Source organism: Mastigoproctus giganteus, chromosome 8 (genome assembly GCF_048544385.1).
Source record: "Mastigoproctus giganteus isolate SK-2022 chromosome 8, ASM4854438v1, whole genome shotgun sequence".
In the NCBI taxonomy this organism is placed as follows: Eukaryota; Metazoa; Arthropoda; class Arachnida; order Uropygi; family Thelyphonidae; genus Mastigoproctus; species Mastigoproctus giganteus.
Window position 1 is genome coordinate 24,306,037 of NC_143582.1, and position 25,732 is coordinate 24,331,768.

A 25,732-nucleotide genomic window follows, 5' to 3' on the forward strand; every position below is an offset into this window, starting at 1 on the left:
ATGAGTGCCTGAAATTAAGTTTCCGAAACCTACATTAGCAATTGTTTCAAAAAATCTGGATTAATTTAATTATTCGTGATGGTCAATTAAGTCACGATACTGATCACGTTGAAAAGCCTGAAGGCATAGATAAACGGGAGTTTAAAGAATGGGTGGACACAGATGTGTTCTACAAGTTATTACAACTTTAAGAGATGAAGAAATTGCTCAGTCTCTAACTGATAAGTTAGCCCAGGAGGAGCACAGGTTTTGAGAACAAGGAGAGAAATACCACCATGAACCAGGAGGAGGAATATGAAGATGAATTCCAATTACAAAACAGCAAACTCGTCAAACTACTATAGCCATCCTGAGGAGAGCATTGGAGGAAATTGATACAAGTGAACAAAAGAACTGGTTGCCCAACGATATCCTGTCATCAACTGTCTCTTGAGGTTGCTGTGACTACAGATGAAAACATTTCCAACTGGACTGCGTTAAGAAGCCTCAGTTCAAATGGACTCTACGCAAGGAAGCCAGTGGTTTGTATCCCATTAACCCAAAATAACTTCAGAGTTCGTCGAAACTGGTGCCATGAATATGTGACTTGGAGCCCTGACAAGTGGGGATGGTACCGCATTTCTCGTTGACTCCAGACGTCTAGAACAGTGGTTCTTAAGAGTTTTTTTTTCCTGGTGTAGTTCTGTTCTCTGATGAGTCATGGTTTAGACTACAAACCGAGTTTAGACCAGTTGTTCTCAAGTGCAGCCACGGTGGCCAAATGTGGCCACCAAGACATTTTTGTGCGGCCACCAGACAATTTTCATAAATATCAATTTTTTTATTTTATTTATTAAATTTAAATATTAAAATATATTTTTTTAATGTTGAATAATTTTTTTTAATGTAGAACAATTTTACATAATATTGTTCTATAAAACTCAAAAATATATACTCAGCGACTTCAGGATAGCATCTTAAATTACATAACTTACTATTATTAGTTAATTTTTACAATAACTTTAGGAATTTTATTACTATTCCTATGTTATATGCATATAAATTCCAACCAACTATCATTATCGGTAAAATAAAATGTCTTAATAAAAAAGGAATTATGCGGACACCAGCTAAATCTCGTGGCCATTTTTGCGACCATTAGAAAAAAATTCTTGAGAATCACTGTTCTTTCGTCCGAGAACAGATCCTCGAACCCTAGTACCATTCTTTAGGAGTGAAGTCGGCCCAGACTTTCTTTTCATGCACGACAACGCCACTGCACGTAGAGTGCACATAGTGGTGGAGGAATATCTTGAAACTGAAGGTATCCAATGACTGCCGTAGCCCGCAGGATCACCAGACTTAAATCCGATAGAACATGTGTGGGCGTCGCATTACACGCTGACAGCCAACTCCTTGGTCACTAGGTAAGCTAAGGTCTGCGCTGGTGGAAGAATGGGATTTGTCGCCACGAAATCTTATAGACACCCTACTATCGAGAATCGTTCACTGCTGTCAGGCCTGTTTAGCCGTTGGAGGGGATCATATGCCGTAACGGTGTTATGTGATGATATTTTCGAGCATCTTGCATCGACTTCTGTAATGTGACCTTTTTTTTTGTAATTCTTATATAACCCCTATAAATGTTCCTTATACCTGTCCGAAGTTCCTCGCTGTATCCTCATTTCATCATTATTCTGTGATATACCACCATACCAAATTTTGTCCCCCTTCATTGCAAGCCGCACAAGTTACACCACGTTTTCTACGTGTTCTATTAATTTTATCGAGCAGTATAGTATTAGTATTAGTAGTGGAATTAAAATTAAAACAGACGGCTCCCATTCCTGATTTTTCCCAATTGACTGAATGACTCCAGGTACTGTTTTCAGCCTTTGTCAGCACCAGCAGAATAATGAACAGGTCCAACAGAATGGGATAACCAGAGTTCTTTTCTCTGGCCACGAACCTGTGGTGGTCTCTTTTCCAAAATATATTTAAGATTTTGGCATCACGCTCGAGCTGATCTGACGTCAGATATTGTGGCTGTTAACCGTTTAGTATTTAGCTTCCGTTTTGAATGTAACAGAACAAAACATCTTTAACACAAAAAAAATCAATCTTTATTGTAAACCAACCAAGATAGTACCTCCCCTAGTGGAAAAACAGAAAAACAAAGTTGAAGCTGCATTACTGAATTAAGAAACTCCTGTTTTATTAAAATCCTCGCACCTAGATGGCTTTCAATGATTCCGGGATGTCTAGACTTAGTCCACATGCACTTAGTCCATGCTGCTTGTCAAGTTGAAGAGAATAATCAGACCAAAAGGCCTCAGTATATCGTGTCTGTAAGCTGTGTGTATTCTAAACAATTCTCAACAATTCAAAATCCACCAAGTTCCTTGAAAAATTCGTGAGAATCGCAGAGCTTTGGATTCGAACTGTTACAAGTTCTTTTACATATGTGTCGTGTGACGAGTTTTTGCCGACTGACTTAATACCAATACCTCTGTCTGAAACATTGAGCCCTCGTGGGTAGCACAGTTGGTAGGATCGCCGTCCTCCCCACACCGGGTGGAAAAGACCTGAGTTCGAATCTCGTCGATTACGGGAGGAATTTTTATGGGTAAAAGTCTTTTTCACAAGGTGGTTGAGTTAATCGGTCTCAGGCGAGGGAAGCTTGGTTTTTTCTCCAGGAAACTCGGTTTTTCGTCCAGCAAACGTAAAATCGACTTCATAACGCACGCAATTTACAGACAATATACACTGAGAAACATGGCCTTAGTTGCTGATGCTCCTAAAACCCAAACAACAACCAACCTGAAACATTGAAATTAATCTTGAGAAAGCAGCTTAAGCTGAACAGGACACTATCTATGAAAGGTATGGTATTAAATAGCATACAGTCGAGTGGCAAAAATATGAATTAGAAGAAACACTTCTAAGACAGTATCTTAAATTATGTAAACCTCATACATATAATGAAATAAATTTACTTTTTTCAATAGTATTATTTTTAATCTCTGCATGAAGCATACATACCAGATGAAGAAAATAATTAAGCAAGAAATCCAAGTACAACTCCCGTTCACTTTTGTAACCTCTGTCATTATAACATTGCCACATCTCGGGCAAGTTGTCCTAATTGGAACATCACCAAACGTAGGCTGCTGTACCACAATCACTGGACCAGGTTGGCCTAGATGGCAAAAATATTTTGGACAACTCAGGGCTAACTTACGAACAAGTTAAAAAATTTAACAGGTTATTTAAATAAGTTACTTCATAAAATCATTAGATTAAACACCAAAAGAATTTGAAAACAAGTAACGAATACTGTTCTACTTAAAATTAATTGAAGAAATCCTGGAGATTAAATTAAAATTTAATCATTACCTTTGATATCAATACTTTTAATAGGTAATGATATCAGTAGCATACCCAGAAATTCCTAATTTCGAACAGGGGAGAGGTAAGTTGATACACGGCGAAGACAATAACCTATACTCCAGCGTTTAACAAGAGTAAGTTGTCATGAAACCATTTCATGTTGAAGATCGACTGATAATGAGGGACCAGGTCTCATTATTGGTCTTAATACATCTACGTTTTCTTTGAAGAACTGCAGCTATACATCATATTCGGGAAATAATATTGAGAGGCTGATAGGAAACTGGTATTGAGAGGTATTGTACCTGCCTATAGTGGGGAATTCACTTAAAATGTGTACGCCAAACAAGCACACGACAAGATCTAACAGAGTTTCAGAGGGGGAATGATAGTTTGCTATGCAGCAAATGTCTGTGCATGTTGGTGCTCAGGAATTAAACATTCCCAAATCAACAATTGACAACGTGCTGAAAAAATGGAAATCCAAAGGTTGGAATGAGCCCTGAAAACCACTATGTAAAATTAAAATACTGACTGAAAGGAACCGGCTCACCTTGAGACGGCTAGCTACCTCATTTCGCCAGTATACTCACTAGAGAATCCGCGTTTGGAGACGCAAACAGCCGCAGGAAAACCTGTAAGTATTTTTATAACAAGTGGAGAGAGCTGAATGCTATGAATTTTTATAGAAGAGTTGCAGCTTATAAATTTTTCATTAGAAAAAAAAAAAAAAAAAACTCGCCGTCGATAAGTATTTCGCAAGGTACAACGATCCTAGATCATAGATCAATGGAAATCGATCCTCTGTAATTGCACTACATGTTGTTCCATTCTTATAGCTTATTGTCGACTGTGTTATCCCAACTGTGAAGTTGGGAGGAGGGACTGTCTTGGTCTGGAGGTGTTGCTTGTGCTAAATAGCATTAACTCTGAATGTTGCATGGAAATCTGAATGTTGCATAAACATTAATCTTGTGAACGATCATGTGCTCTACACTGTAGTAATTTTATGGAAGTGGTCTTTACTCCTTCCAATACGATAATGTCACAGAACAAAGTTTGGGAACATGTGGTTTGGAGACAATAACATCAGAACTTTGCATTAATGCATTTGGCAAACTTCATTTGTTTGCTCATATCTACGTACAAATATGAGGCCATTACCTTATTTTTACAATAAACAACAAGATTAAATATATTTTTGGCAAAAATTTATCTAACACATCCACATGTTATAAGCCATTTATTATTAGTTTTGCTATCCGAACACCGAAATTAATTACGATAATGCTGGCATCTGGAACTGGTAGTGACCATCTTAATATTTTTTCGAGACAATTCTTGGAAATTTAATAATCTTTCACTTTTATTTCATTTCAAACCGTTCAGCTTAACTTTTAAGAAGTATGCTTATCAATCTCGATGCCATTCCTTGCGTTCCGGTTCAGTTCAAGCGCTGGTTTAAGATAAATAGGATGGTATAGTACTATATTTGCCGTATAAATCTGCTCGCTTTTCTCACTTTTTCTTTTCTTTTAAATGGTGTGTTCCCTCGAACAAAATCGATGTTCCGAATAGGGCTATTGTTATACTCGAAGTTCCAATATATTCAAGAGATTTCATACTCATCGGAAACGAAATTGAAAAGGGATATTTAGTTGATCGAACAGGTGACTCAAAACCTGAACAGTCCAAGCAAAAGTGGGACACCTGACACAATATGACTGAGTACACTATTAAATCGCGTGTAGCATTACCGTGATTACACGCGGCGCAGGGAGAAATTGATACAAGTTGTACGTGCAGCTGATAAAAAAATCGGATTCATGTTCTACATGAACCAAAAAAGGGCGAGAAAGTAATACATTCTGTCAATCTGGGGAGACAGTGATTGCTATTTCAAATATTTGATACTAACATACAAAGCATTGACGTTTAAAAAGTCTCCAGATACTTATATGTCATAAAATGTTCCGTGATCCATTATTTTCTTCAGTTGATATTAATGATGCTTGAAACCATCGTTCCTGCACATCCCTACTTATATTACGATTTAAAAGTATTTAAAATTAACAGGATAGAAAGTAGCATTTCATAACAGGTGAAATAAAATAAAAATTGATGACATAAACATAAAACTACAGCACTTCTATAACTATCAATACGTATTTATCGCTCTGTCATCGTAAGGCAAGTTTTTTTTCCAATAAACCTCAGGGGGGGGGGGTCACATCTGGTGAGTATGGGCTTGGCACACCCGGGGTCCTGAGCTGGATATCATCATTCTTCTCTTACTTGGTGATTCCCTTCTAATTCTCTCTCTCTCTCTCTCTCTCACACACACACGCACACAGGGTAACTCAGAATGTTTTTGACTAGCGCAGCAAAAGCTGCACTAGTCAAAAACTATCTCCAAATCTATTTAGTACCCTAGGGTGAGGCAAAACAATTGCTTTTGAGTTCCTTAAATTATGTGAGACATTCCTTTGCAGATTCGACTCTTCAAAAATAGTGTTAAGATTTTTCAAGATTAAATTTAACTTCAGTTTTTTAACTGGATAAAGTATTTTATATTTCAATAAAAATTACTTTCTCTTATTCAGGTCATTCCAAAAGTTTGTCCCCATTAAAAGTCTCAAAATCCTGTTAATTAAGTTGTTTATTACCCTTATTTCAGTTATATTTGCTCGTGCCCATATATTTACTAAATAATTGAGTTGGGAGTCCACTAATGCATAATATAAGGTAACTTTTGTTCTAAGATTTAACTTATTCTTAATGTAGTAAAAAAAGTACACATAAAATCTCATTTTTTTGTACAAATTTGTTATATGCATTGCCCAACTTAGACTGTAGTCAATCCATAACCCAAGGTAACAATGATTTGAAACTTCTTCCACAGTTATACATTTGCAATTCTGGAAATCCTGATCATGTAGCCATTCATGTTTATGCAATTTAATAGAGGGATGAATGTCCAAGTTTTGATGAGGAGGTCTAATTACCAAAAATTTGTTTTTTCAAAGCTCAGTTTTTTCAATGATAATAATAAGGTTTAGCTGCTGGTTTCGTTATTTCTTGTTTTATATAAAAATATATTGAATTCTTTTAAGTTAACGTGCGTAATGATACAGTAATAGTAATAATAATAGAGGCATGTGATGCAAGAAAGCAAGCGTATATAGCATCAGCCAAAAAAAAATAAATAAATAAATAAATAAAATAAAAAATAATAATAATTAACACAACCATTCCCTCTAAAAGGTTGTCCAGTTCCTCCTTGAATTTATTTAAACTATCAACTTCCACAACGACAGATGGAGGTGTGTTCCAACAATTAATCACCCGCTGGCTAAAGGCAAATTTCGGCACATCAATTCTACAACTGTTTTTCCTCAGTTTGAATTTATGTCCCCTTAGGTTCGTAATCTGAGCAAGTTGAAGACGCCTATAACAATTCAGCGTGCTCAACCGATTCAAAGCCTTATACACCTCAATTAGATCACTTCGCAGGTGCCTAGTCTCCAGCCACTGCAATTTGCAAAACTTAAGCCTCTCTTGGTAAGAGGATCCCTTCATCCCCCTCACCAATCTTGTTGCCCTTCTCTGTACACGCTCAAAAAAATCTACATCCTTCCTAAAATGAGGCCTCCAGACCTGTACGCAGTACTCAAGGCGTGGCCTGACCATTGCCTTATACAAAAGGATAATCACCTTCTTTTCCCTGCTAGCAAAATTCCTGTATATCATTGACAAAACCCCATGACCTGCTCTTACAGCCTGTCTGCATTGCCCAGAAAACTTCATATCTGACTGCACAATTACTCCCAGGTCTTTTTCATTTTCTACTACCCTAAGTGTAGTACCACACTGTTGGTACGTTCCTCTGGGGTTACTCTTACCCATATGCAGTACTTTGCATTTGTCAAGGTTAAACTTCAGTTGCCACTTCTCAGCCCATCTGCCCAAATTTTCTAGATCCTGTTACAGTAGTCCACTGCCATTACTGTCATTAACAACCTGCCAACTTTTGTATCATCTGCAAACTTGGACACTAAGCCTGATATACCTTCATCAATATCATTGATAAATATTCTTAACTACCCTTTTATCCATTGTAGCAACTTACCCTATAATACCATTGTCCTCCAATTTGTGCAGTAGTCTTCCATGCGCAACAGTGTCAAAAGCTTTCCTGAAATCCAAATATATGATATCAAAATTAATTTTTGCATCCGTTTCTTTTGTAACCACATCATAGTATCCAATCGACTTTGCCCGACAAGGCTTTCCCTCAACAAACCCATGCTGTGTCTGAATTATTGCTGCAGTCTTGTCTAGATGATCCTGCAATGCATCTTTAACCAGTGACTACATTGTGTTACCCGGAACAGAAGTTAAACTAACTGGTCTGTAATTACTCGTGTCACCCTTCGATCCCCCTTTGTGAATTGGGGATACATTTGCACATCTCCAGTCCGTGGGGACCTCCCCTGAATCCAAGGATGCTCTCATAATTATGGCTAAGGGTTTGCTTAGTTGCTTTGCCGCCTCCTTTAATATAACTGGATAGATCCCATTCATCCCAGGTGCCTTTCTTATGTTTAACTTCAACAATTTCTCCTATACTTTGCTCTCAGTTATTACAAAATCATTAAGCACCCTGTTACAATTTTATAAACTTCTGGCATTTTCCTTCCTTAATAACTCCTCATGTGTGAATGTATGTGCAAAATACTCATTCAGTTTGTTTGCTATCTGAGCAGAATCATTAACAGTCGAACCATCGATATCAAGTGGACCAATCTGATTCATCCCCTTCCTTTTAGAGTTTATATAAGTAAAGAAATCCTTACTGTTTTTCTTAGCATCCTTTGCCAAAGATTTCTCATAATCTGCCTTCGTTTGCCTAATCTCCTTTGTGACTTGATTACAGTCTAGCTTATATGTGGCATAGGCTTCTGTATCGCCCGATAACTTATATGCATCCCATGCATTTTTCTTCTCTACCACAAGTCTCATTAGTTCATTTCACAACCATTTAGGCCTAAACTTTGAACAATATTTCTTCATAGGTATGAAAAGTCTAGTAGCTTCCACGATTAATTCCTTGAATGCTTCCCACTTATATAAATTAACTTCCTTAATTTTATTAGTTATGCTTTTTAATATTATAGAAGACATTTTTAAAGTTATTTATTTTAATAGACGTATTTGTAAAGTTATTTATTTTAATAGACGTATTTTTAAATATATTTCTTACTGTTAATAAACGTACATTGATTATTTTATAAATTCCTCAAAAAAATGACGATCATTTACATTAGTATGAATAACAAAACAAGAGTTCTTAATAGAGAATAATAAGTGTTTAATGATATTTAATGTTTAATGATAAATATTTTAAAATATAAATGTTTATCATTAAATGGACAACAGTCTTTATTTAAGAGGTGGCGCTTATGGCATATAGCATAAAATGGCATGGAAATAGTGGTTACCGGTAAGAAATTTAAGTTTTATTACATATATTCTTATAATTTTCTAAGGTTAACTTGTTTTGTTTTCCGTCTTCGTAAAATTATACTTTCTATATGTTAAAATTGTTTTCAATAGTGCCGCGAAACTCTTAAAAATATTTTTCAAAGAATGAATTGGCAGACACTTTGGGCGCAGTTCAGTTCCCAAATATTATTTACGTAAATAATTTTAAAATATTTAATAAATCATATTTAAATAAATATTATTTATATAAACGTAAATATTATTTCGATTAAAAAAAAGACATAGAATATGTAGTAAATTTGATCAATTTAGCATTAGGTTTTTATTGTTGTTTAATTCATTATTTTCGTTTTCTAAATGTTAAATATTTGACAGCAAAAGTTTATTACAAAATTTATTGTCATTCTCGCTTTGCTGCAGTTCCTTACAACTCAAGATAGAGAGATACTTTTTTTTTTTTTTTTCAAGTAAACCCTAAACACGAAAGATATTAGAACCAATTACTTAGTAAACGTGCATATGTTGAAGGCTGAGAAAACAAAATATAATTAATTGTTGACATTAAACTTGAATTTCCGTAGATTGTAATTTTATTCGGAGAACAAAAGTAGAAGGAATAAATGAGAAAGAGGAAAAGCTGGTTCTGTGAGTTTGAAGTTGAAAAGTGAATGGATGCTGACTGGCTGGGGCACGTGTTCGAACTAGTTTAGAAGGTAGTTGGTGAGGGGTAATTATAAACGCTAATTGAGAGGAGCATTGCCTATGGAAATATCTTTAGAAAAGGCATACGCAGAAGCTAAATGTCAATTAGACGGTGGAGCAATTTTGTAAGAGACGAGTTTAATTAACCTCTGTGCTTCTTTTTGAATACTCTAAACGTTTGAGAGAGGTTTTAGGGTCATAACATCTGGGATGATGTTCGCATAATCCGGAGTGAGTAGTTGTTTAAAATAAAAATGACACTGGGAAAGAAATAGAAAAACAAATATATATATATTTTTAATATTATCAGAGGAAGTAATATTTGTGATGTGCTTATGTCGAGAGAGATTAGAAGTTAGGGTGATGTATAGTAGAAATCTGAGTGTCATCGAAGGTGAGCATAGGAGCAGTAAATTCTATTTTGCGGGGAGATAGGACTGAGTTCCAGAAAGACTGAAGTCAACTAAGTTTTCTTCGCCCCACTCGAGAATATCGTGAAGATCGGTATTTAAGGAATTCGGTATGGATATTCGAGAAGTTGAAGCTTGTGCAGAACAAGGTTTCTCAAAGTAAAGTGGAATGTAGCTTGTTGTCATCAGCAAAAGTATGGATATGATTTCCAGTAAATCGTAAAAGGTCATTAATATACAAGAGGAAAAGAGTGGGAGAAAGAACAACCTTGCAGAATATGCGCATTAATAGAGAATTTAGAGGACAGAAAGCCGTCTACTCGTAATGAGCGGTCATAAAGAAAACTGGATACCCAGTTGCAAAAAGCAATCGGTAATCCCTAAGGTGGGAGCTTGTTTAGAAGACCTTTATGCCAAACACGATTAAAAGTCTTATAAATGTTAAGGCCAACTGCTTATGAGTTTCGCCGAAAATTTCAGTCGTATTTGGCCAAAGTTGTGTAACGTAAGTAACACATCTTTGGCCAAATAAGTAAGATGAGTAACATTTATTTTGGTTAGGGTGTTGTTAATTACAGGAAATGCTACCTTCGGAGGTAGTTGAGGCTGAGAGTTTGGGTAAATTCAAATGTCAGCTGGATAGTTACCTGCGTGACTAGAGACATATATAGGTTTATTTTCTTTTTTTTTAAGATTTAATAATTATAATTTTTTTTCATTTTCATTTGTTATTTATTTTGTTTTTGTTAATGCAGCAAAAGCTGATTTCTTCCGTGCACAATGTTACTAATACTAAACTAATAAGCCAATATATCAACAGTGGATCGATATTCATGTAAACCATACTGATCACATGGAAGATTTCAAGAATGTTTAAGAGTGAACAGTTGAAGGATTTCTACATTACCTTGGGAAGAGTAGAGGTAAGTGCAATGGGACGATAATTGGAAGTGGAGGATTTGTCATCCTTTTTTAGGAACTGGCTGGATATGAGCAAATTTTCATGCAAAAGGGAAAATAATAGTGGAACAAAGAAGTGGAACAAAGCGAGGAGCAAGCTCAGGTGCACAGATTTTGAGAACAAATGGGGAATTTTGAGAACAAATGGGGAAAAGTTTTAAACTTTTCCAACCAAAGAAAAGAGGAATAGAATAAAATCACGTAGATCATCCCATTTCACATTTTTGTAATTCCAAACGTCTGGTTGAGAATGGCCATGACAGATAGGCTCCATTGCAGAAGAAACTATTAAATTGTGGTCTGAGATGTCTAAAGAACCACAAATATTGACCTGTACTGCGAAGGGTTGGCGAGATAAAGATCAAGAGAGTTCGGTGTGTGGTTAGGATTGGTATTCTGGTAGGTAAATGAACAAGTTGCTTAAGGTTATTAGTAATCGCAGAAGCCTCAGCATCTCAACCAGTTTGGTTCTTCTAACTAGAAAACTGAAGTCAGCTGGAGTTGTGAACATTAAAATCACCAAGGAAAGATATCTTCTGGACTTTCAAAGAAAGGAAATCAAAGAGGAGATTAAAAAGATTAGATTCTATATGAGAAAATTTCTGAACATGGATATCACAGCAGACATACTGTATGTCCAAATATCATCTTTGAAAAGGAAGAATTCATAGAGGGATAAATAGGGTAACTGAGATGAGTAGTGGTTGAAGAAATCGATAATTGAGACTCAGAAAAAATTGGGTGGTAGAGTCTAAGTGGTAACATACATCTATGAGATCGAAGCTAAAACCACTTATGTTTGTGAAATGAATGGAGAAATTTTTGGGAAGTTTAGATCTTTTCGCAAATTGTGCTATTAATTTGAGAGTTCATGAAAGTTCCCCTTATACTTTTACGAAACGTATGAATTAATTAAACTTTTGGATATGGCATACGCACAGAATAAACCGCGCTTCTGACATAAACTTTGCGTCAATAATGCCTTTCTTATACACAGTACTCGGACAGATTATCTGACATTAGAAGCAAGGGGATCATACACTAGCTGATATAGATTCCTCATAAAGGCATTTATATCAGTTAGTGTATGATCCAGTTCGATCCAGTGGTTTGGCTATCCTTCTGCGAAAACCGTTTTAGAGCTGTAACCTTGAAATGTAAGGAGTATTGGATCTCCCCATGATGCCCATCGTAAACTCAACTTCCATGATAGAAGAGACAGTGGTTGGGAGAAACTGATAACGTGAAACGTGTTTTGCCAGCATAAAAATAAATATTGACCATAAAAGAAAAGAAGTGAAAATGGGCTGAAGCCCAACAACCTGTAACTTGAAATTTATGGCTTCTGATTTAATATTCTTACATTGCAGGGGCGTTTTAAATCTGCAGACGCTCAACAAAATATCCATATATGGGCCCATATGAGGGGAACTCGAGAAAAAATTCAAATAAGGTGATTGAAACACTTTGTTAATTTTTATTTAATTAAACATGGTATGATGACTAGCATGTATTGTGGTCTAAGGCAAGTTACATGCACCTAATTTTAAAAGTTAATTTAATTAATGCAGTAGATCCTGGTCCTTACCCAAAGTACGAGCCTTGGGCTTGTACTTTGGGTAAGGACCAGGTTACCTTATTTGCCTATGTAATAACATATTCTCATAACGTTGCACAAGCTTTTCACCCCTGAAAAACAAAAAGTAAGTAGATTCAAATAAGATACTATATATAAGTATATCGGAACTATAAAGCATGAGGGAGATCGAAACATATTGGAGAAGGTGGGAGTTAAATATAAATATAATAGCATCATAAGTATGTAATGTTGGGAGGGGAAGGTAGTATAAAGAGTAAAAGTGGAGAAAAATCTTTGAAAAATGCCTTAAGTATGGTGCAGGTTAAAGCGGTTTTGCGAAGTAGTACGAGATGACAAAAAAATAAAACTGCTCAAATAATAACACAGTTGTATCGTATTATTTATGACATAAGAAAATTTGTTTTTATATCTCTTTGTCGAGGTTATTTTTCTGTGGCATTTGAGCGTCATCTTATCACAGATTTCTAGAATTCAAAAACAGTTGCGGTCATGTGTACCCACGTGAGACCTTTCGCTAGACAACTGAGGACGATGCACTTTGAGCGAAACCAAAAGGAGGCTAACGTACTCTCATAAGTAGTAATTCATAGTACATTGCCCGGTCGATATGCCGTCATGAATGAAGGCATTTAGATTTACATTCCCAATACCTATTGGGGAGTTTAGGCTACTATTATTTATTTTATTATTATATTATATTGCTTTTTCGCTTTTAAGAAATAACCAAGGCAATTAAATCACTCATTTGAAATTGTAATCACCGGAAATCACTCTTGAAACACCGGATTTTCTTAAGCGTTCAATTCAGAATCTTTGGTAATTTTCTCCCCACGCTCATTCCACAAACACTATCATTTAAAAGTTATGGGACATGTATTTATTCAATTAAATAAATAGTTTATTGGCTTATCTTTGACCTTAATGACTTTCAATGGGCTGGGAAAGACTTAACAATATCTAGCAGCGGGCTGGGAAAGACAATAGTATCTGGTAGTGTTGTGTTCCACTTCTTTAAAACCTTCGTGAAGTCCACTAATGAAGAAGAACGTTTTAGCCATGCCTTCATTATGCATTCCAGTTCATCGCAAAGATTTCCAATTAGGTTCGAGTCGTAGCCCTGTTTTGGCCACAGTAGTGTTCCTATAGTATTCTCTTCAAACCAAATGTTCACAATCATTGCTTTACGATATGAACTGGATACTTTTGTGTTGCTTCCATAAAAATTTTCACAATACAGAGCATATAGAATTGCCCATAACATGACTACAGGCGATACCACTCATTGTTCCGTGCACTGCTATCAATAGACTACCTCGAAAAGCACTCCCAGACTGATACTGTCCCTCACAATATCAAAGGTGGGACAACGCACTCAGATAGTAAGCGTTCTGTGAGTATCCTTTATTATTATAATCAAGCAGGCCCATCACACTGGAAGTGTGTGAGGCGTACCCTTTCTCGGGAACGATTTCTCAGGCGAGGGTAGAATGGTTTTTCTCCCGAAAACAGAAAAAAAAAAAAAAAAGCAAACACAATCCACCTTGCATTCGGTTTGTTCAAAAAAAAAGTCATTTTTTTAGAAAATCCAAATACTCTATGATCCAGATGGCCTCTAGCTGTATAGAAGAGTCTTATATAACATTCTTGGATATCAAATCTACATCTGATGGAATCCACGCTTTATTTATATCCTGAAAACCTACTTTAACATCAACGATAACCTACTTACCATCTTGAAGTCTTCGAACATGAGATCCTCTAGTTCTGTTTGGTATATAGTCTTCTAGTGCTGCTGTAAACAAGAGGGCAAGATAAGACTATCTTGCCCTCTTGTTTACATCAGCACTAGAACTCTTCTTCAGTGCAAACACATAGCCACACCCAAGGAGGGGACGAGGGAGCCAAATTCCCCAAGAATACTTTATTTTATATAGATTGAGGGTCTAACGACTCCTGGGATTTCTTTCATCTCCGCGTATGTTCTGTGTATCGAATGACAGTACCCTGTCAAAGTCAGAGATTTTAAAAGTGTATGATCATGTGATATGTAGTGTGTTGTGCCATTGTTCATCCGGTCTGTTATATATGGTTTATTTTATATAATATAATTTTACTATTACAAGGGGTTGTAAAAGCAATCAATGTGGAACTCACGAGTCTCACCAAACAAAATTTCTGGGTGCACTGCTGAAGCACACCAAAATTTTCTGTCTATGGTCGTATAAAAGTTTTCATAACATCTGTGAAATTTCAGCAAATAAACTATCGTTGAAAACGTGGCAAGAAAAATGAAAATTCTTGAATATTACTTAGAACAAATCGACCTAGAACTCAACTAACAAAAACCAGAGGAAATTTTTTTTTATATAAACACAAAAGGCATTAGAACCTACATTATTTCGTAACGTGCATGGGTTGATGTTGAGTAAAAAGAAGATACTTAATTGATATAAAAACAAATTTCTGTAGATTGTAATTCTTGGGAAATACACGTGAAGGAAGATTATCCGAAGAATAAAAGTAGATTGAATAAATGAGAATGAGGAGAGTTTGTACCGTGAATTCAAAGTTGAACAATGAATGGATGTTGATCGGCTGCGGTATTCCGACTGATCTGGAATACAACAGTGAGATTGCTGATGTCAATTCAGAAGAACAGTAACCACTGAAATATCTGTAGAAAAAGTATGCAGCATAAAATTGAACATCTGTGAGATAGAGATTGGAGAGACTTTGTAAGAGATGCTTTATTCATTAATCTGACTGTCCTCTCTTGAATAGTCTAGAACAGAGGCTCCCAAACATTCTCGGTTCACGGTGCCCTTGGTGTCTCAGTAATTTTTTCACGGTGCCCCTAAGTCAAAAGAAATACCTAACTGTTAGATATTACGTTTACTACTTATTTTTCTTAGGTACTACTTAATAAGTATTAATGTCCTAACAACTTAGTAGCCGTTTGAAAAAATAATGATAATGCACATAAAAATTGAAAGAAAAAAAAATTATTTCATTCTTAAATAACCATAATTACTAATGGGATGTGTACGCCTGTTGGGCACTGCGCAACTTTTCAAACCTTGGAATCAGATTGGACACAGCCATCCTCATTTCCTGTTTCACATTGATTTCCGCGCGGTACTTGCTTTTTATCACGGCAACCGCCGAAAGCCCAGCTTCGCAAAGATATGAAGTCGCAAATGGAATTAGGATTCGCTGAACTTTTAGCACTTTAGCAACGGATATTCATCTTTTGTTGATATCCAAAACTCAGTTCCATGCTGCCAGATTTTGTTTTTAAAGTCTTGTCACAAGACAGCTCAATAAGATTTTCTTCTTCTGCAAAGGTAAATTCATATGGGCCTTGAATGGGTCTTGAATCCATACAAACTTCATATCTTCTGGAAAGCATTTTTCAAACCAGTCACTAAGCATAGGTCCTTGCCACTGAAATCTTCGGAAACTAGGTGGCAGGGCCTGCCAGAGTACTTAAAATCTACTGGGTGCCTGATCTGCCTCCTCTTGGAAAAGTGTGGGCAACGGTGGGTCCCACTAGGGGCCCAACGGCTAAATGGTCAGAATAACAACAGAACACAACACTACACGACATTCCACTGCCCGCACACTTTTAAATCTCTGACCTCCACAGAGTACTGTGATGCACAAACAGTATACAACGCAGATATGGGGGAAACCCCTTGGTGCCGTCAGACAGCTAACACACTTTACACTTATCCAAGGAGTTAAAAATCAGTATCCAAGTGCGGAGAAGACGGCTTGCTACCTTTTTCCAATATCCATACACTTTTATATCTTTGGCCTCTACAGTGTTCTGTATCACAAAACAATGTATACTACATGGAGATGGGGGAAACCCCTGGTGCCGTTAGACCCCTAAATACACTATACACTATCCAAGAAGTTTTTGCACATTCGTGGTCTTCTTCGAGATAAGAGTAGAGTTCCTGTCGTAATTCGAACACAGGGAACAGTACATTGCCACGGAAGAGCCATCGCGAGCTACATTAGTACAACAAAGATGTGTGCTAAGATCCCATATCTTCACACAGCTTTTAAAAACCTTGCATTCTGTGGCCTAGTTTTTATAAAGTTCACCACTTTCAACGCACTTTCCATGACTAGGTTCAGTGGAGGGCTCAGTTGTTTTTGCGCAAGGCCTTCCCTGATGATTATGCAGGGGTCTATAGTGCATCAACAGCTTTGCTTCGTATGAGTGCCTGGAGTCCTTAGTTGCTATATACTCCGGAACAGCCAAACATAGAGCGATCACCATTGGTACAGACGCAAACGCACTTAGTCCAGTCTAAGTTGTTTTCACACATAAAAGTGTGAACGACCTCAAACAAGTCTTCTGACTTTATACCTGCAGTGACACTTTTACAAAAGAGGTCTTCCACAATTTTGTCATCATCTACGAACCGTGGATAGCAAATCAAATGAGCATCCTGCTGTAATCCGAATTCCTTCTTTTTTCATTTTTTCAATTAGCTGATCGTTGAGGTCTTCGGTCATGTGTTGGATTCTACAACTGATAGTATTGTTGGATAAAGGCACCTTTTAAAGTAGTCTTTCCGCAGATTCACCAACCATAATGTTGACCATATCCATTGCAGCCGGTAAAATCAGTTCTTCTGCGATGGTATAAGGCTTTTTACACTTCGCGACTGTATATGCCACCTTGTAGGATGCTAGCAAAGCATTGCTTGGTATCTATGCTTGTTTAAAAAATGTACCTTTTTGTTCTTTCAATGCTTTTAACTTTCTGGTAAAATAAACACAGGCTTTACTTACTAGCCATGATAGGATGATTAGTCTCTAAGTGGCGTTTTAGTTTACTTGGAAGCATGCCCTCTGGAGCCAAAACTTTCAGACAAAATACACACTGCGGACGCTGTTCATAATTGACATCTACCGAAGTAAAACCAAAGTCTAGATAAGTATCGTCATATTTTCGATATTTCCGTTTCTTCACAACTTTGCCACTGGTCTGTGGTTCGTCATCCTTTTCTTCACTCCCACACTTATTAATATTCAAAAACCTTTCCACTTTTTGCACAAGGACTAAAAATCAACAAAATAATTCACTGAATTTCTCTAGACCTCGCAGACACTTGATCAAAACACTCTTCAGTTATTTCGATTACTGACGGACCCGGAGATTCGACAGGCATTTATATACAAAGTGATCTAATGTTGAACCCCAGGGGCTCACATCTGGTGAGTATGGACACTTGGCACACCCAGCGTCCTGAGCTGGATATCATCATTCTTCTCTTTCTTGGTGATTCCTCCTGAGGCTTATGAGCCAGCATAAGCGGTGTTGCAAAAAGCAGTTGGCAATCTTTATGATAGGAGCTTGTTGGGAACAACCTGCCAAACATGATTAAAAGCTTTGGAAATGTCGAGCATATGCATGTGTTTCACGAAAGTACGAAATATGAACAGAGATGAGTAAAATAAATCAATATATCGCTGCCAGTGGATCGACTGTGATGGAATCCATATTCTCGATGATTGTTCAGATGGAAGGTTTTGAGATCTGGTAAGTGCAATGGATGGTAAGCAAATCAGTATATTCAGTGGAACGGTAATTGGAAGGGAGATATTTGTTGCCCCTTTTAAGAACTTTTTAGGAACGCATCATCGCATTGATTTGCATGTTTTCTGAACGAAAAATGCGAGTTTCTGGGTTGTAAAAAAGGCCCATAAAAATTTCTGGCGTCATTAACGCATTTCGAACTCGGGGAACATGGAGAACGGTGATTGTAACAACTGTGTTACCCCCGCGAAGACTTGCATGTTCTATTAGGCGTCAATTTTGGCTAATAAAACCCTGGGGTCCACAACAACAACAACAACACATGATGCTTCAATATATTGTGAAATTGCGCTTATTTAACCATTTTTCAGTTTGCTGGACAAAAAAAATAACTGAGTTTCCGGGGGAGGGGGCCCATGCAGCTCTGGTCTGAGACCGCCTGCTTCAGCCATGTCGCAAAAAAAAGTTCTCATGTCATTGACGTGATTCGAACTAAGACCTTTTCTATCCGATGTTGGAAGATAGCAATTCTGACCCTTTCAACTGGCTAGACATGGCCAAATTTAGTTTTGATTAGTGGAGAAGTGTCATCAAGATATGAAACTTTCTTGGCATCAAGGACTGTTCAGAATTCTAACGTCCTTTAGTTGGAAAACCACCGAAGGTTCCTCCATGACAGTATACTACGAGTAAATTTGAAAGTGTCTGCAATTCTGCCCAGACACGATAGGAGGGAGTACATGATGAGAGCTTTGTCAATCAATTCGGCCCTGGAGGGAATGTGCAAGGCTCAAGGGGTAGAATTTTTTTCAGCGTGGTCTGTGCTTGTTAATAGGAGAGACTGCTTCTACAGGGATGAGATACACTTAAATAGAAAGGGTGCAAGAATATTTGCTGATGCTATCGAGGCAGTGTTAGGTGGGTCGGAAAACTGCTAGCTTGGGGGGGGATTCACAGACTAAATGGTTAAAAGTAGCCACAGGCAGAGGTAAAGGTGATTCTTGCACAACTTCTATTAGAATAAGTAGCGACCTGGAGTGAGGGGTGTGAGGGGTTTCAGGGACTGATGGCAGTCATCGTGAAACAGGTGTGTATATGGGATGTGTCAGGGTAACTAGGAATAGGTGCGTGTATGCTTGCATGTATACCAATGCTAGAAGTATAGTAAATAAAAAAAAAAATTAATAATTTGAAGCGTTGGTCAAGACATCAAAGGCGGATATTGTTTTGATATCAGAGACGTGGTGTCACACAGATATAAGCAGTGTAGAATTGGAATTTGGGGAGTACAATGTGTACAGAAAGGATAGACAGGATAGGAAGGGAGGAGGTGTTATGCTGTTAATTAAGAAAAACATAAAATCAAAAGAAATGCATCCAGTTGATATAGATGAACAGTGCACTGTTGAGTCAGTTTTTTTTTTTTTTTTTTTTATTAATGAAAACCCCAAACACGAAAGGTATCAAAACCTATAGCACTTAGTACGGTGCATGGGTTGAAGGAGAAGTATGGGAAAAGGGGGATGCCGGAAACTTTGCTCTAGAGACTAAACATGGGTTTCACCACTTCAAGTCTCCAATAAGCAAAGTGGTGGTATTTCACCGGTGTGACATAAGCACTGCGAAAGCAAAAATATAAGAGTAGGAGTGTGTTATAGGCCTAATGACTCGGATGAGTACAATGAACAATTGTACAGAGAAATGGAGTGGGCTAGTAAATCAGAATGTCTTATAATGGGGGATTTTAACTTCCCAGATATTGACTGGAACTTGTGGGTTGGTCATTCACACACTAGTAAGACTTTTGTGTTTTGTATTTTAGTTTAGCAGAGTTAGTCGGTGTCGGGCGAGGGCTGCATGGATTTTTCTCCCGAAAACTTGCATTCTTGATCCAGTAAAATAAAGAAACGTTCATCAACATGGGTTTCAAAATAAACTAACAACCCTGTTCTTTCGTATACTCGTGCAAATTCTCAGCAGTCTGACGTCGTAATAGATTGCGTGGATAATAAATAATTGGATAAATAATTGTAATAAATGGCTAAATAAATTCTAACAGTACTTCAAATTATTAAAAAAATCGAGTAAGACTTTCTAAAGCAATGTATTCATCAGGAGAAGCATTTAAGTAACCTTTGATAAAAATTTAGTCTTATAATTTTTTTTAATATTATTTTAATTCGACTCTTAAACATAAGTTTCTGAAAACGAAAAAGATTTTAAATTATTATTAATATCTATTTTCATGTTGACATCTGCTCAGAGTGTAACACGTTTGCTTTTATTTTAATATTGTAATGGCTTAGCGTCTTGTTTCTCACTGGTTGCAGCAAATTCTACCAGCGCCTACACTTTAATCCTCGTGGGTAGCACAGTTGGTAGGATCGCCGTCCTCCCCACACCCGGTGGAAAAAGACCTGAGTTCGATTCCTGTCAATGACGTGAGGAATTTTTATGGGCCTTTTTCACAATGTGGCCGAGTTAGTCGATCTCAGGCGAGGGTAGCATGGTCTTTTCTCCCGGAAACTCGGGTTTTTCATCCAGTAAACAGAAAATTGACCTCAGAACAAACGCAATTTACAGACATTATATACGAAGTAATATGGCCTTAGTCGCCAATACAACAATAGCCTACACTTTAAGTGAAATGTATTGACTAATTTTAGATATCTGATTAACTCTAAATGTAAAAAGAAGGGAAAAAAACTAACACAAAAAGGCAACTTACTCATCTCCATTATGCATCTAACTTTGGTGTATCGCGCCTTCAGTTTAATTGTCTTTTGATTTCGTACTGACCATAGAAAAGCTTATGGCTACTCCCGCCAGCGTTGCCTAGGAAACTACACCTGCTTTATATATTTTGTTCCCTTGGCAACTGTACCTGTTCTGACTGTTGAATACTTAACATCAATAAATAAGAGAAGATGTATATTCATATCGGGAGACTCTTAGTATATAGCCACTCTGTAATTTTACAAATACACAGTCAAATTATGTGATATATACTTTTAATGAGGTATGCTACTGATCCATAGGATATCCCTACTTCGTCTGGGGTCACAATTTCCATGGAGATGTTACAGCATCAGTGGAATGAAAACCAACCTTAGTCCATTGAAAAGCCTATGCACTGAAAGAATGTTGAAATAGGACCATATGTCCTAATGGGAGTAATTGGGTTGCGCTACGGGAATGAAAGCACTGCCTGGAACACAGTCGGCAATCGATGGGTTGGTATGTGCAGAGCTGGCACGTAGTGTTACTGCAGTGAGCATGAAAAGAAGCATCATGATATGAAGAACTTTAAAAGAGGCATGATCGTTGGAGTAAGGTGGGAAAGTGTGCCAGTTATGTCGAAGAGAGTCGCGACCTACTGTTTTACTAGCATATCAGGAGCGACAGACAATGAGGAAAAACAACCAGCTTACAGAACATCAGGATCAGAGTGGCTCATTTGACTGCAGAGCACATTGTGGGACTGCCCACAGCACTTCGCAGCAGGATTATTCGAGGTACTTTATATTGGATGGAGATATCATAGCAGATGGTAGCTTCGATATTTCCTGACTGCACCTCAGAGATATCTACAATTTCGGTTCGTGCGACTAAGACTGCGGTTGGACAGCGGATGATTGAAAGAAAGTATGGAGGTTAGACGAATTTTATTTCCTTATCTACCTTGCCAACGTAAGCATAAACGTATTGTGATCACAACGGGAAGCAATGGATCCTACATGCATGGTGTGAACGGTGGCAGTGGCTGGTGTGGGGAACGTTTCTCTGGGAAACACTAGTACTTTGATAAGTGTGTAAGGACGTTTGTAAAGTGTAAAGTGTGTTTAGGGTCAAACGGCACCAGGGGTTTCCCCCATCTCCACATTGTTTTCATTGTGGTTGCACCATTTCGCTGGAAAATGCCAGAGATTTAAAAGTGTATGGATATTGTATATGTACCATTGTTCACCTGGTCGTTTAGCCGCTGGACCCCTAGTGAGGCCCAACGTTGCCCCACTTTCGCCCGTGAAGGCAGACCAGGAAACACCAGTAGACTAAGATTTACTATGGCAGGTCCTGCCGCTTAATGTCCTGAGGTTTCGGCGGCTAGGACCTAAAAAAAAAAAAAAAAAGAGAGAGAGAGAAAAAATATATATATTTTTGGTAAATTCGATGAGGAATAACGCTAAATTTTTGAAAGGCCGAGTGTATGGGAGAAAAACGTAATTTGGAGATGATTAAATCAATTCCGACTAGGGTATTCGCTTGCGTATGTGCAGGTAGAGTGGACTGGGAGACTGTAGTCTGGGGGGAAAAGACAGAAGTATGGAGTCGAGAGAGGAGGCGACCCCAAGTCACAGTGGGGCATACCCATGCCCCACCAGAAGGGGAAAGTGGGAATGGCGAGGAGGGGAGGAGACAGTAAGACTGTCTCTCCTCCCGCTGGGGATAGGGGTATTAAAGATGAAGGAGGCTAGGGCGCCCTCTTCAAGTCGCCAAAATGGCGTTTGGCAGCTGTGCTGCGTTAAGTCTCTTTTCTTCAGTGTCGAGTCAATTTCAGTCCAGCCACTCATGGGGTAAGCCTCGTCCTTGTGTTTTTCGCTTTCTTGTCTCAGGGTTTTTCTCTGTAGTAACTCCATTGGATAGTATTTTATGTTTTGTACAGTTTAACTTGTGGTGGTCTTTCGTCAGACACGATTTATGGTAATTAGCAGTTTCTCCTCAAGAGGTCCTGCGCATATTGAGAAAGTGCTCTGTATTCCTCTTCTGTGTCAATGAAGTGGGATTCCAGTCCTTTCGGAAGATAGTGTATCTTTGTGATCAGGATGCCTCTGAGATCTTCGTATTCTGGGCAGTTGTAGAACAAGTGGTTCCAGTTCTCGACCTCCCCACACGTGCAGTTGGGGTCCTCAACAAGGCCGAACCCGAGCAGCTCCTCCTTAAAGGGGCCATGACCAGTAAGGAGCCAAGTCAAGTACTTCCCCGGAAAGTACCAAGCCGGTTGCTTCGGGTATATTTTGCTGAGGTCGGGGAGGAATTTTCGTGTGATTTCTGCTTTTGTTGTATCGGTCCATCTTTGTTGCCACTCCTGGAGTAGGTAGGCCTGTAATCGGACTTTTTCTGTTTTTGTACTACTCGCTGGGTCAATTATGAAATCTTGGAAGGTGGCAGCGACCCCCCTCGCGTGCAGGAAGAGCAAGCCAGCTTTTACAGCCTTCAAATCGAGGGAGAGCATTCCAGCAAGCACCTGCAACGCCGGTGTTCTTACTGTTCTGCATTCTCGTGTGGTTGTTAATAAAATGGTCCTTTGTATCATATCCAGAGTTCTCCTATTGACTGCAAGCGTCGTTTTGCTGTACCACACTGCAGCAGCATAATTTATCGCAGGGATGAAGGTTGTCTTATAATACAACATTAATGTTGTTTTTTTTTTAATCCCTGGTCTTCTCGTAACCCTCGCCACCAGTGCCGAGTAACGTCTTCTCTTCGTCCTTATATATTGTAGATGAGGTTGAAAGGATAAGCTTTTGTATAGGATAACTCCTAGATATTTCATTTGGTTGGCAAGTTTAATGGTCACACCTTCTATTTTAATTTGAGGTGGACGCCGTATTTGCAGGGTTCCTTTTAGTAGAAAAATGTGGTTTTCGTCGGTGAAATATTTAACTGGTTTCTTGTAGCCCAGTTTTGTATTGTCTGTAGAGCTTGGTTTGCGGTGGTTTCCAGTAGGGCTCTTGAGTCAGCCTCAATGGTAAGAATAACGTCGTCCGCAAAGGGCTGGGCCCCGATCAGCCCCAGGTCCAGGTTCAGGAGCTCGTCGAGGACCATGTTCCAAAGGAGTGGCCCCAAACAGATTCCTGCGGGAAGCTCCCGTGTACAGATCTTGTGACTTTTTGGTAGTTGACATTTATTTCTACTTTCCTGCAAGGTAGGTAGTCCTCCATTACCTTGTATAGGTTGACAGGGACTGCAGCCACCCTTAGTCTGCCAGGACGCTCGGCCACCATAGTGAGTCGAACTCCCCGGAAAAATCAATTGAAATGACTAGTAGGTATTTTTTTTCTGCATTTCTGTGCCTTCCCAAGCAGGCTTACAAGTGCATCCACTGTGGAGGAACCTGGCTTAAATCCGAACTGATTCCTAGCCGCCGGGTTTGCCCTCTCATAGTGGTTTTTGATTCGCTTGTGCAGCAGTCTCTCATATAGTTTGCTGACCACTGAGAGCAGTGCGATAGGTCTATATGACTGGGCAGTCCGATTTTTTGTTAGGATTTTTAAGTATTAACTTGGTGTTTGCCGTTTTCCATGCTGTGGGATATTTGCCTGTTTCCAGACATCTGTTGTATAGAGTAAGTAGTAAGTGCGGTGCAAATTCTGCAGTTTTCTTCAAGATCTCTGGTTCAACCATGTCCAGTCCTGGGCATTTGCGATTTCTGATCTTGGTGGCTTCTTCTCCTCAAATCTTCTTCTCTCTCAAATCTCAAATATCTTCTCCTCAAAGGTGAAGGGGGGGGGGTTCGATTGCCGAGGTGTTAAAATTTGCGTTTTTCTTACAATTTCGTGTTGTTCTTGCATGGTTAGTATTGCTGGTTCCTTGAAGGTTTTGTCCAGTATGTTGCCCATCGACTGCTCCCAGGTGGTCGTTAGGTTTCCCTCCGGTGTCCTGGTAGTACTAATGACCTCACCCCTGGGGAGCTTATTGGTTATATCACCTTGTAGACTATGCCCCAGGGGTCGGTGTTTCCAGGAGTAGACACTAGGCGCTCCCAGGAGCGCTTCTTACTTTTTTTTTATGGTGTCTGTGTAACGGTTCCTAGCTTCTTTGTAATGCTGTCTCAGGATCTCCACCTCATCTTCGGGCCAGGTTCTGCGAGCTCTCTGGAAATATTTTCTTTTTTTTTGCATTTGTCGTCGTAGTACAGCAATTTCTGGTGTCCACCAGGGTACTGCGCCAGGTTTTGGATTTTTTCTTTTTATCGCTCGATCACTGATGTTCAGTAATAATTTTGTAGTTCCCTCTGAAGGTCATCCGGGTCGCTACGGGAGTTTATGTTTTCCGGATTGTGTCCAATTACCATGGTGAGCAGCTCTCTATACAGTGTCCAGTCTGCATTTGCGACTGCATATCTCTTTTGTGGTTGATTTGTTTGAGTTATTTTTGTTAGTTGTCTTTCAACTGAAAAGGTTATTGCCCAGTGGTCTGAGGTGGTCCATGCTTCCTCCACCCTCCAGTCAGTCACATGTCCGGCCGTACTCCTGGTGGCCAGGGAGACATCAATTGTGGCCTCCCAGAGGGTGATCAAAAAGGTCGGCAGATGGTGGGGTCGATTTAGTACAGTTAGATGGGATCCTGCAAGGAAGTCTCCTAAGAGTTGTCCATTTCGAGTTCCTCGTCTGTCTGGGGTGATGCTGTGCCATGCTGGGGAGGGACAGTTGATGTCAGCTCCAATGATGACTCTTTGATTTGGTAGGGTATCTTGTAGGCATCGGAGGTAGTCGATTGCAAAGTCTATATCTTGTCCTGGTCTGCAGTAGAGTGCCACGACATATAAGGATCCTAATGCTGTGCCAAGTTCTGCACAAGCAGCCCATGGAGTACACAGCTGTGTGATTTTAGTTGCGCTGATGTTGG

The 25,732-nt window shown here is 38.6% G+C and overlaps 1 protein-coding gene across 1 annotated transcript in view; it reads right to left on the minus strand.

Moving 5' to 3' along the window:
* LOC150081370 (LITAF domain-containing protein-like) overlaps positions 1-20,906 on the minus strand; it is a 29,981-nt gene extending 9,075 nt beyond the window's left edge. The window contains exons 1-2 of the mRNA XM_090378946.1: positions 20,832-20,906; positions 3,022-3,178 (exon numbers count right to left, since the gene is read on the minus strand). Coding sequence (XP_090235072.1) covers positions 3,022-3,178; positions 20,832-20,841 — 167 coding nt within the window. The 5' untranslated portion in view covers positions 20,842-20,906. The remainder of the gene's footprint in view (positions 1-3,021; positions 3,179-20,831) is intronic.
* Between the last annotated feature and the right edge of the window lie 4,826 nt (positions 20,907-25,732).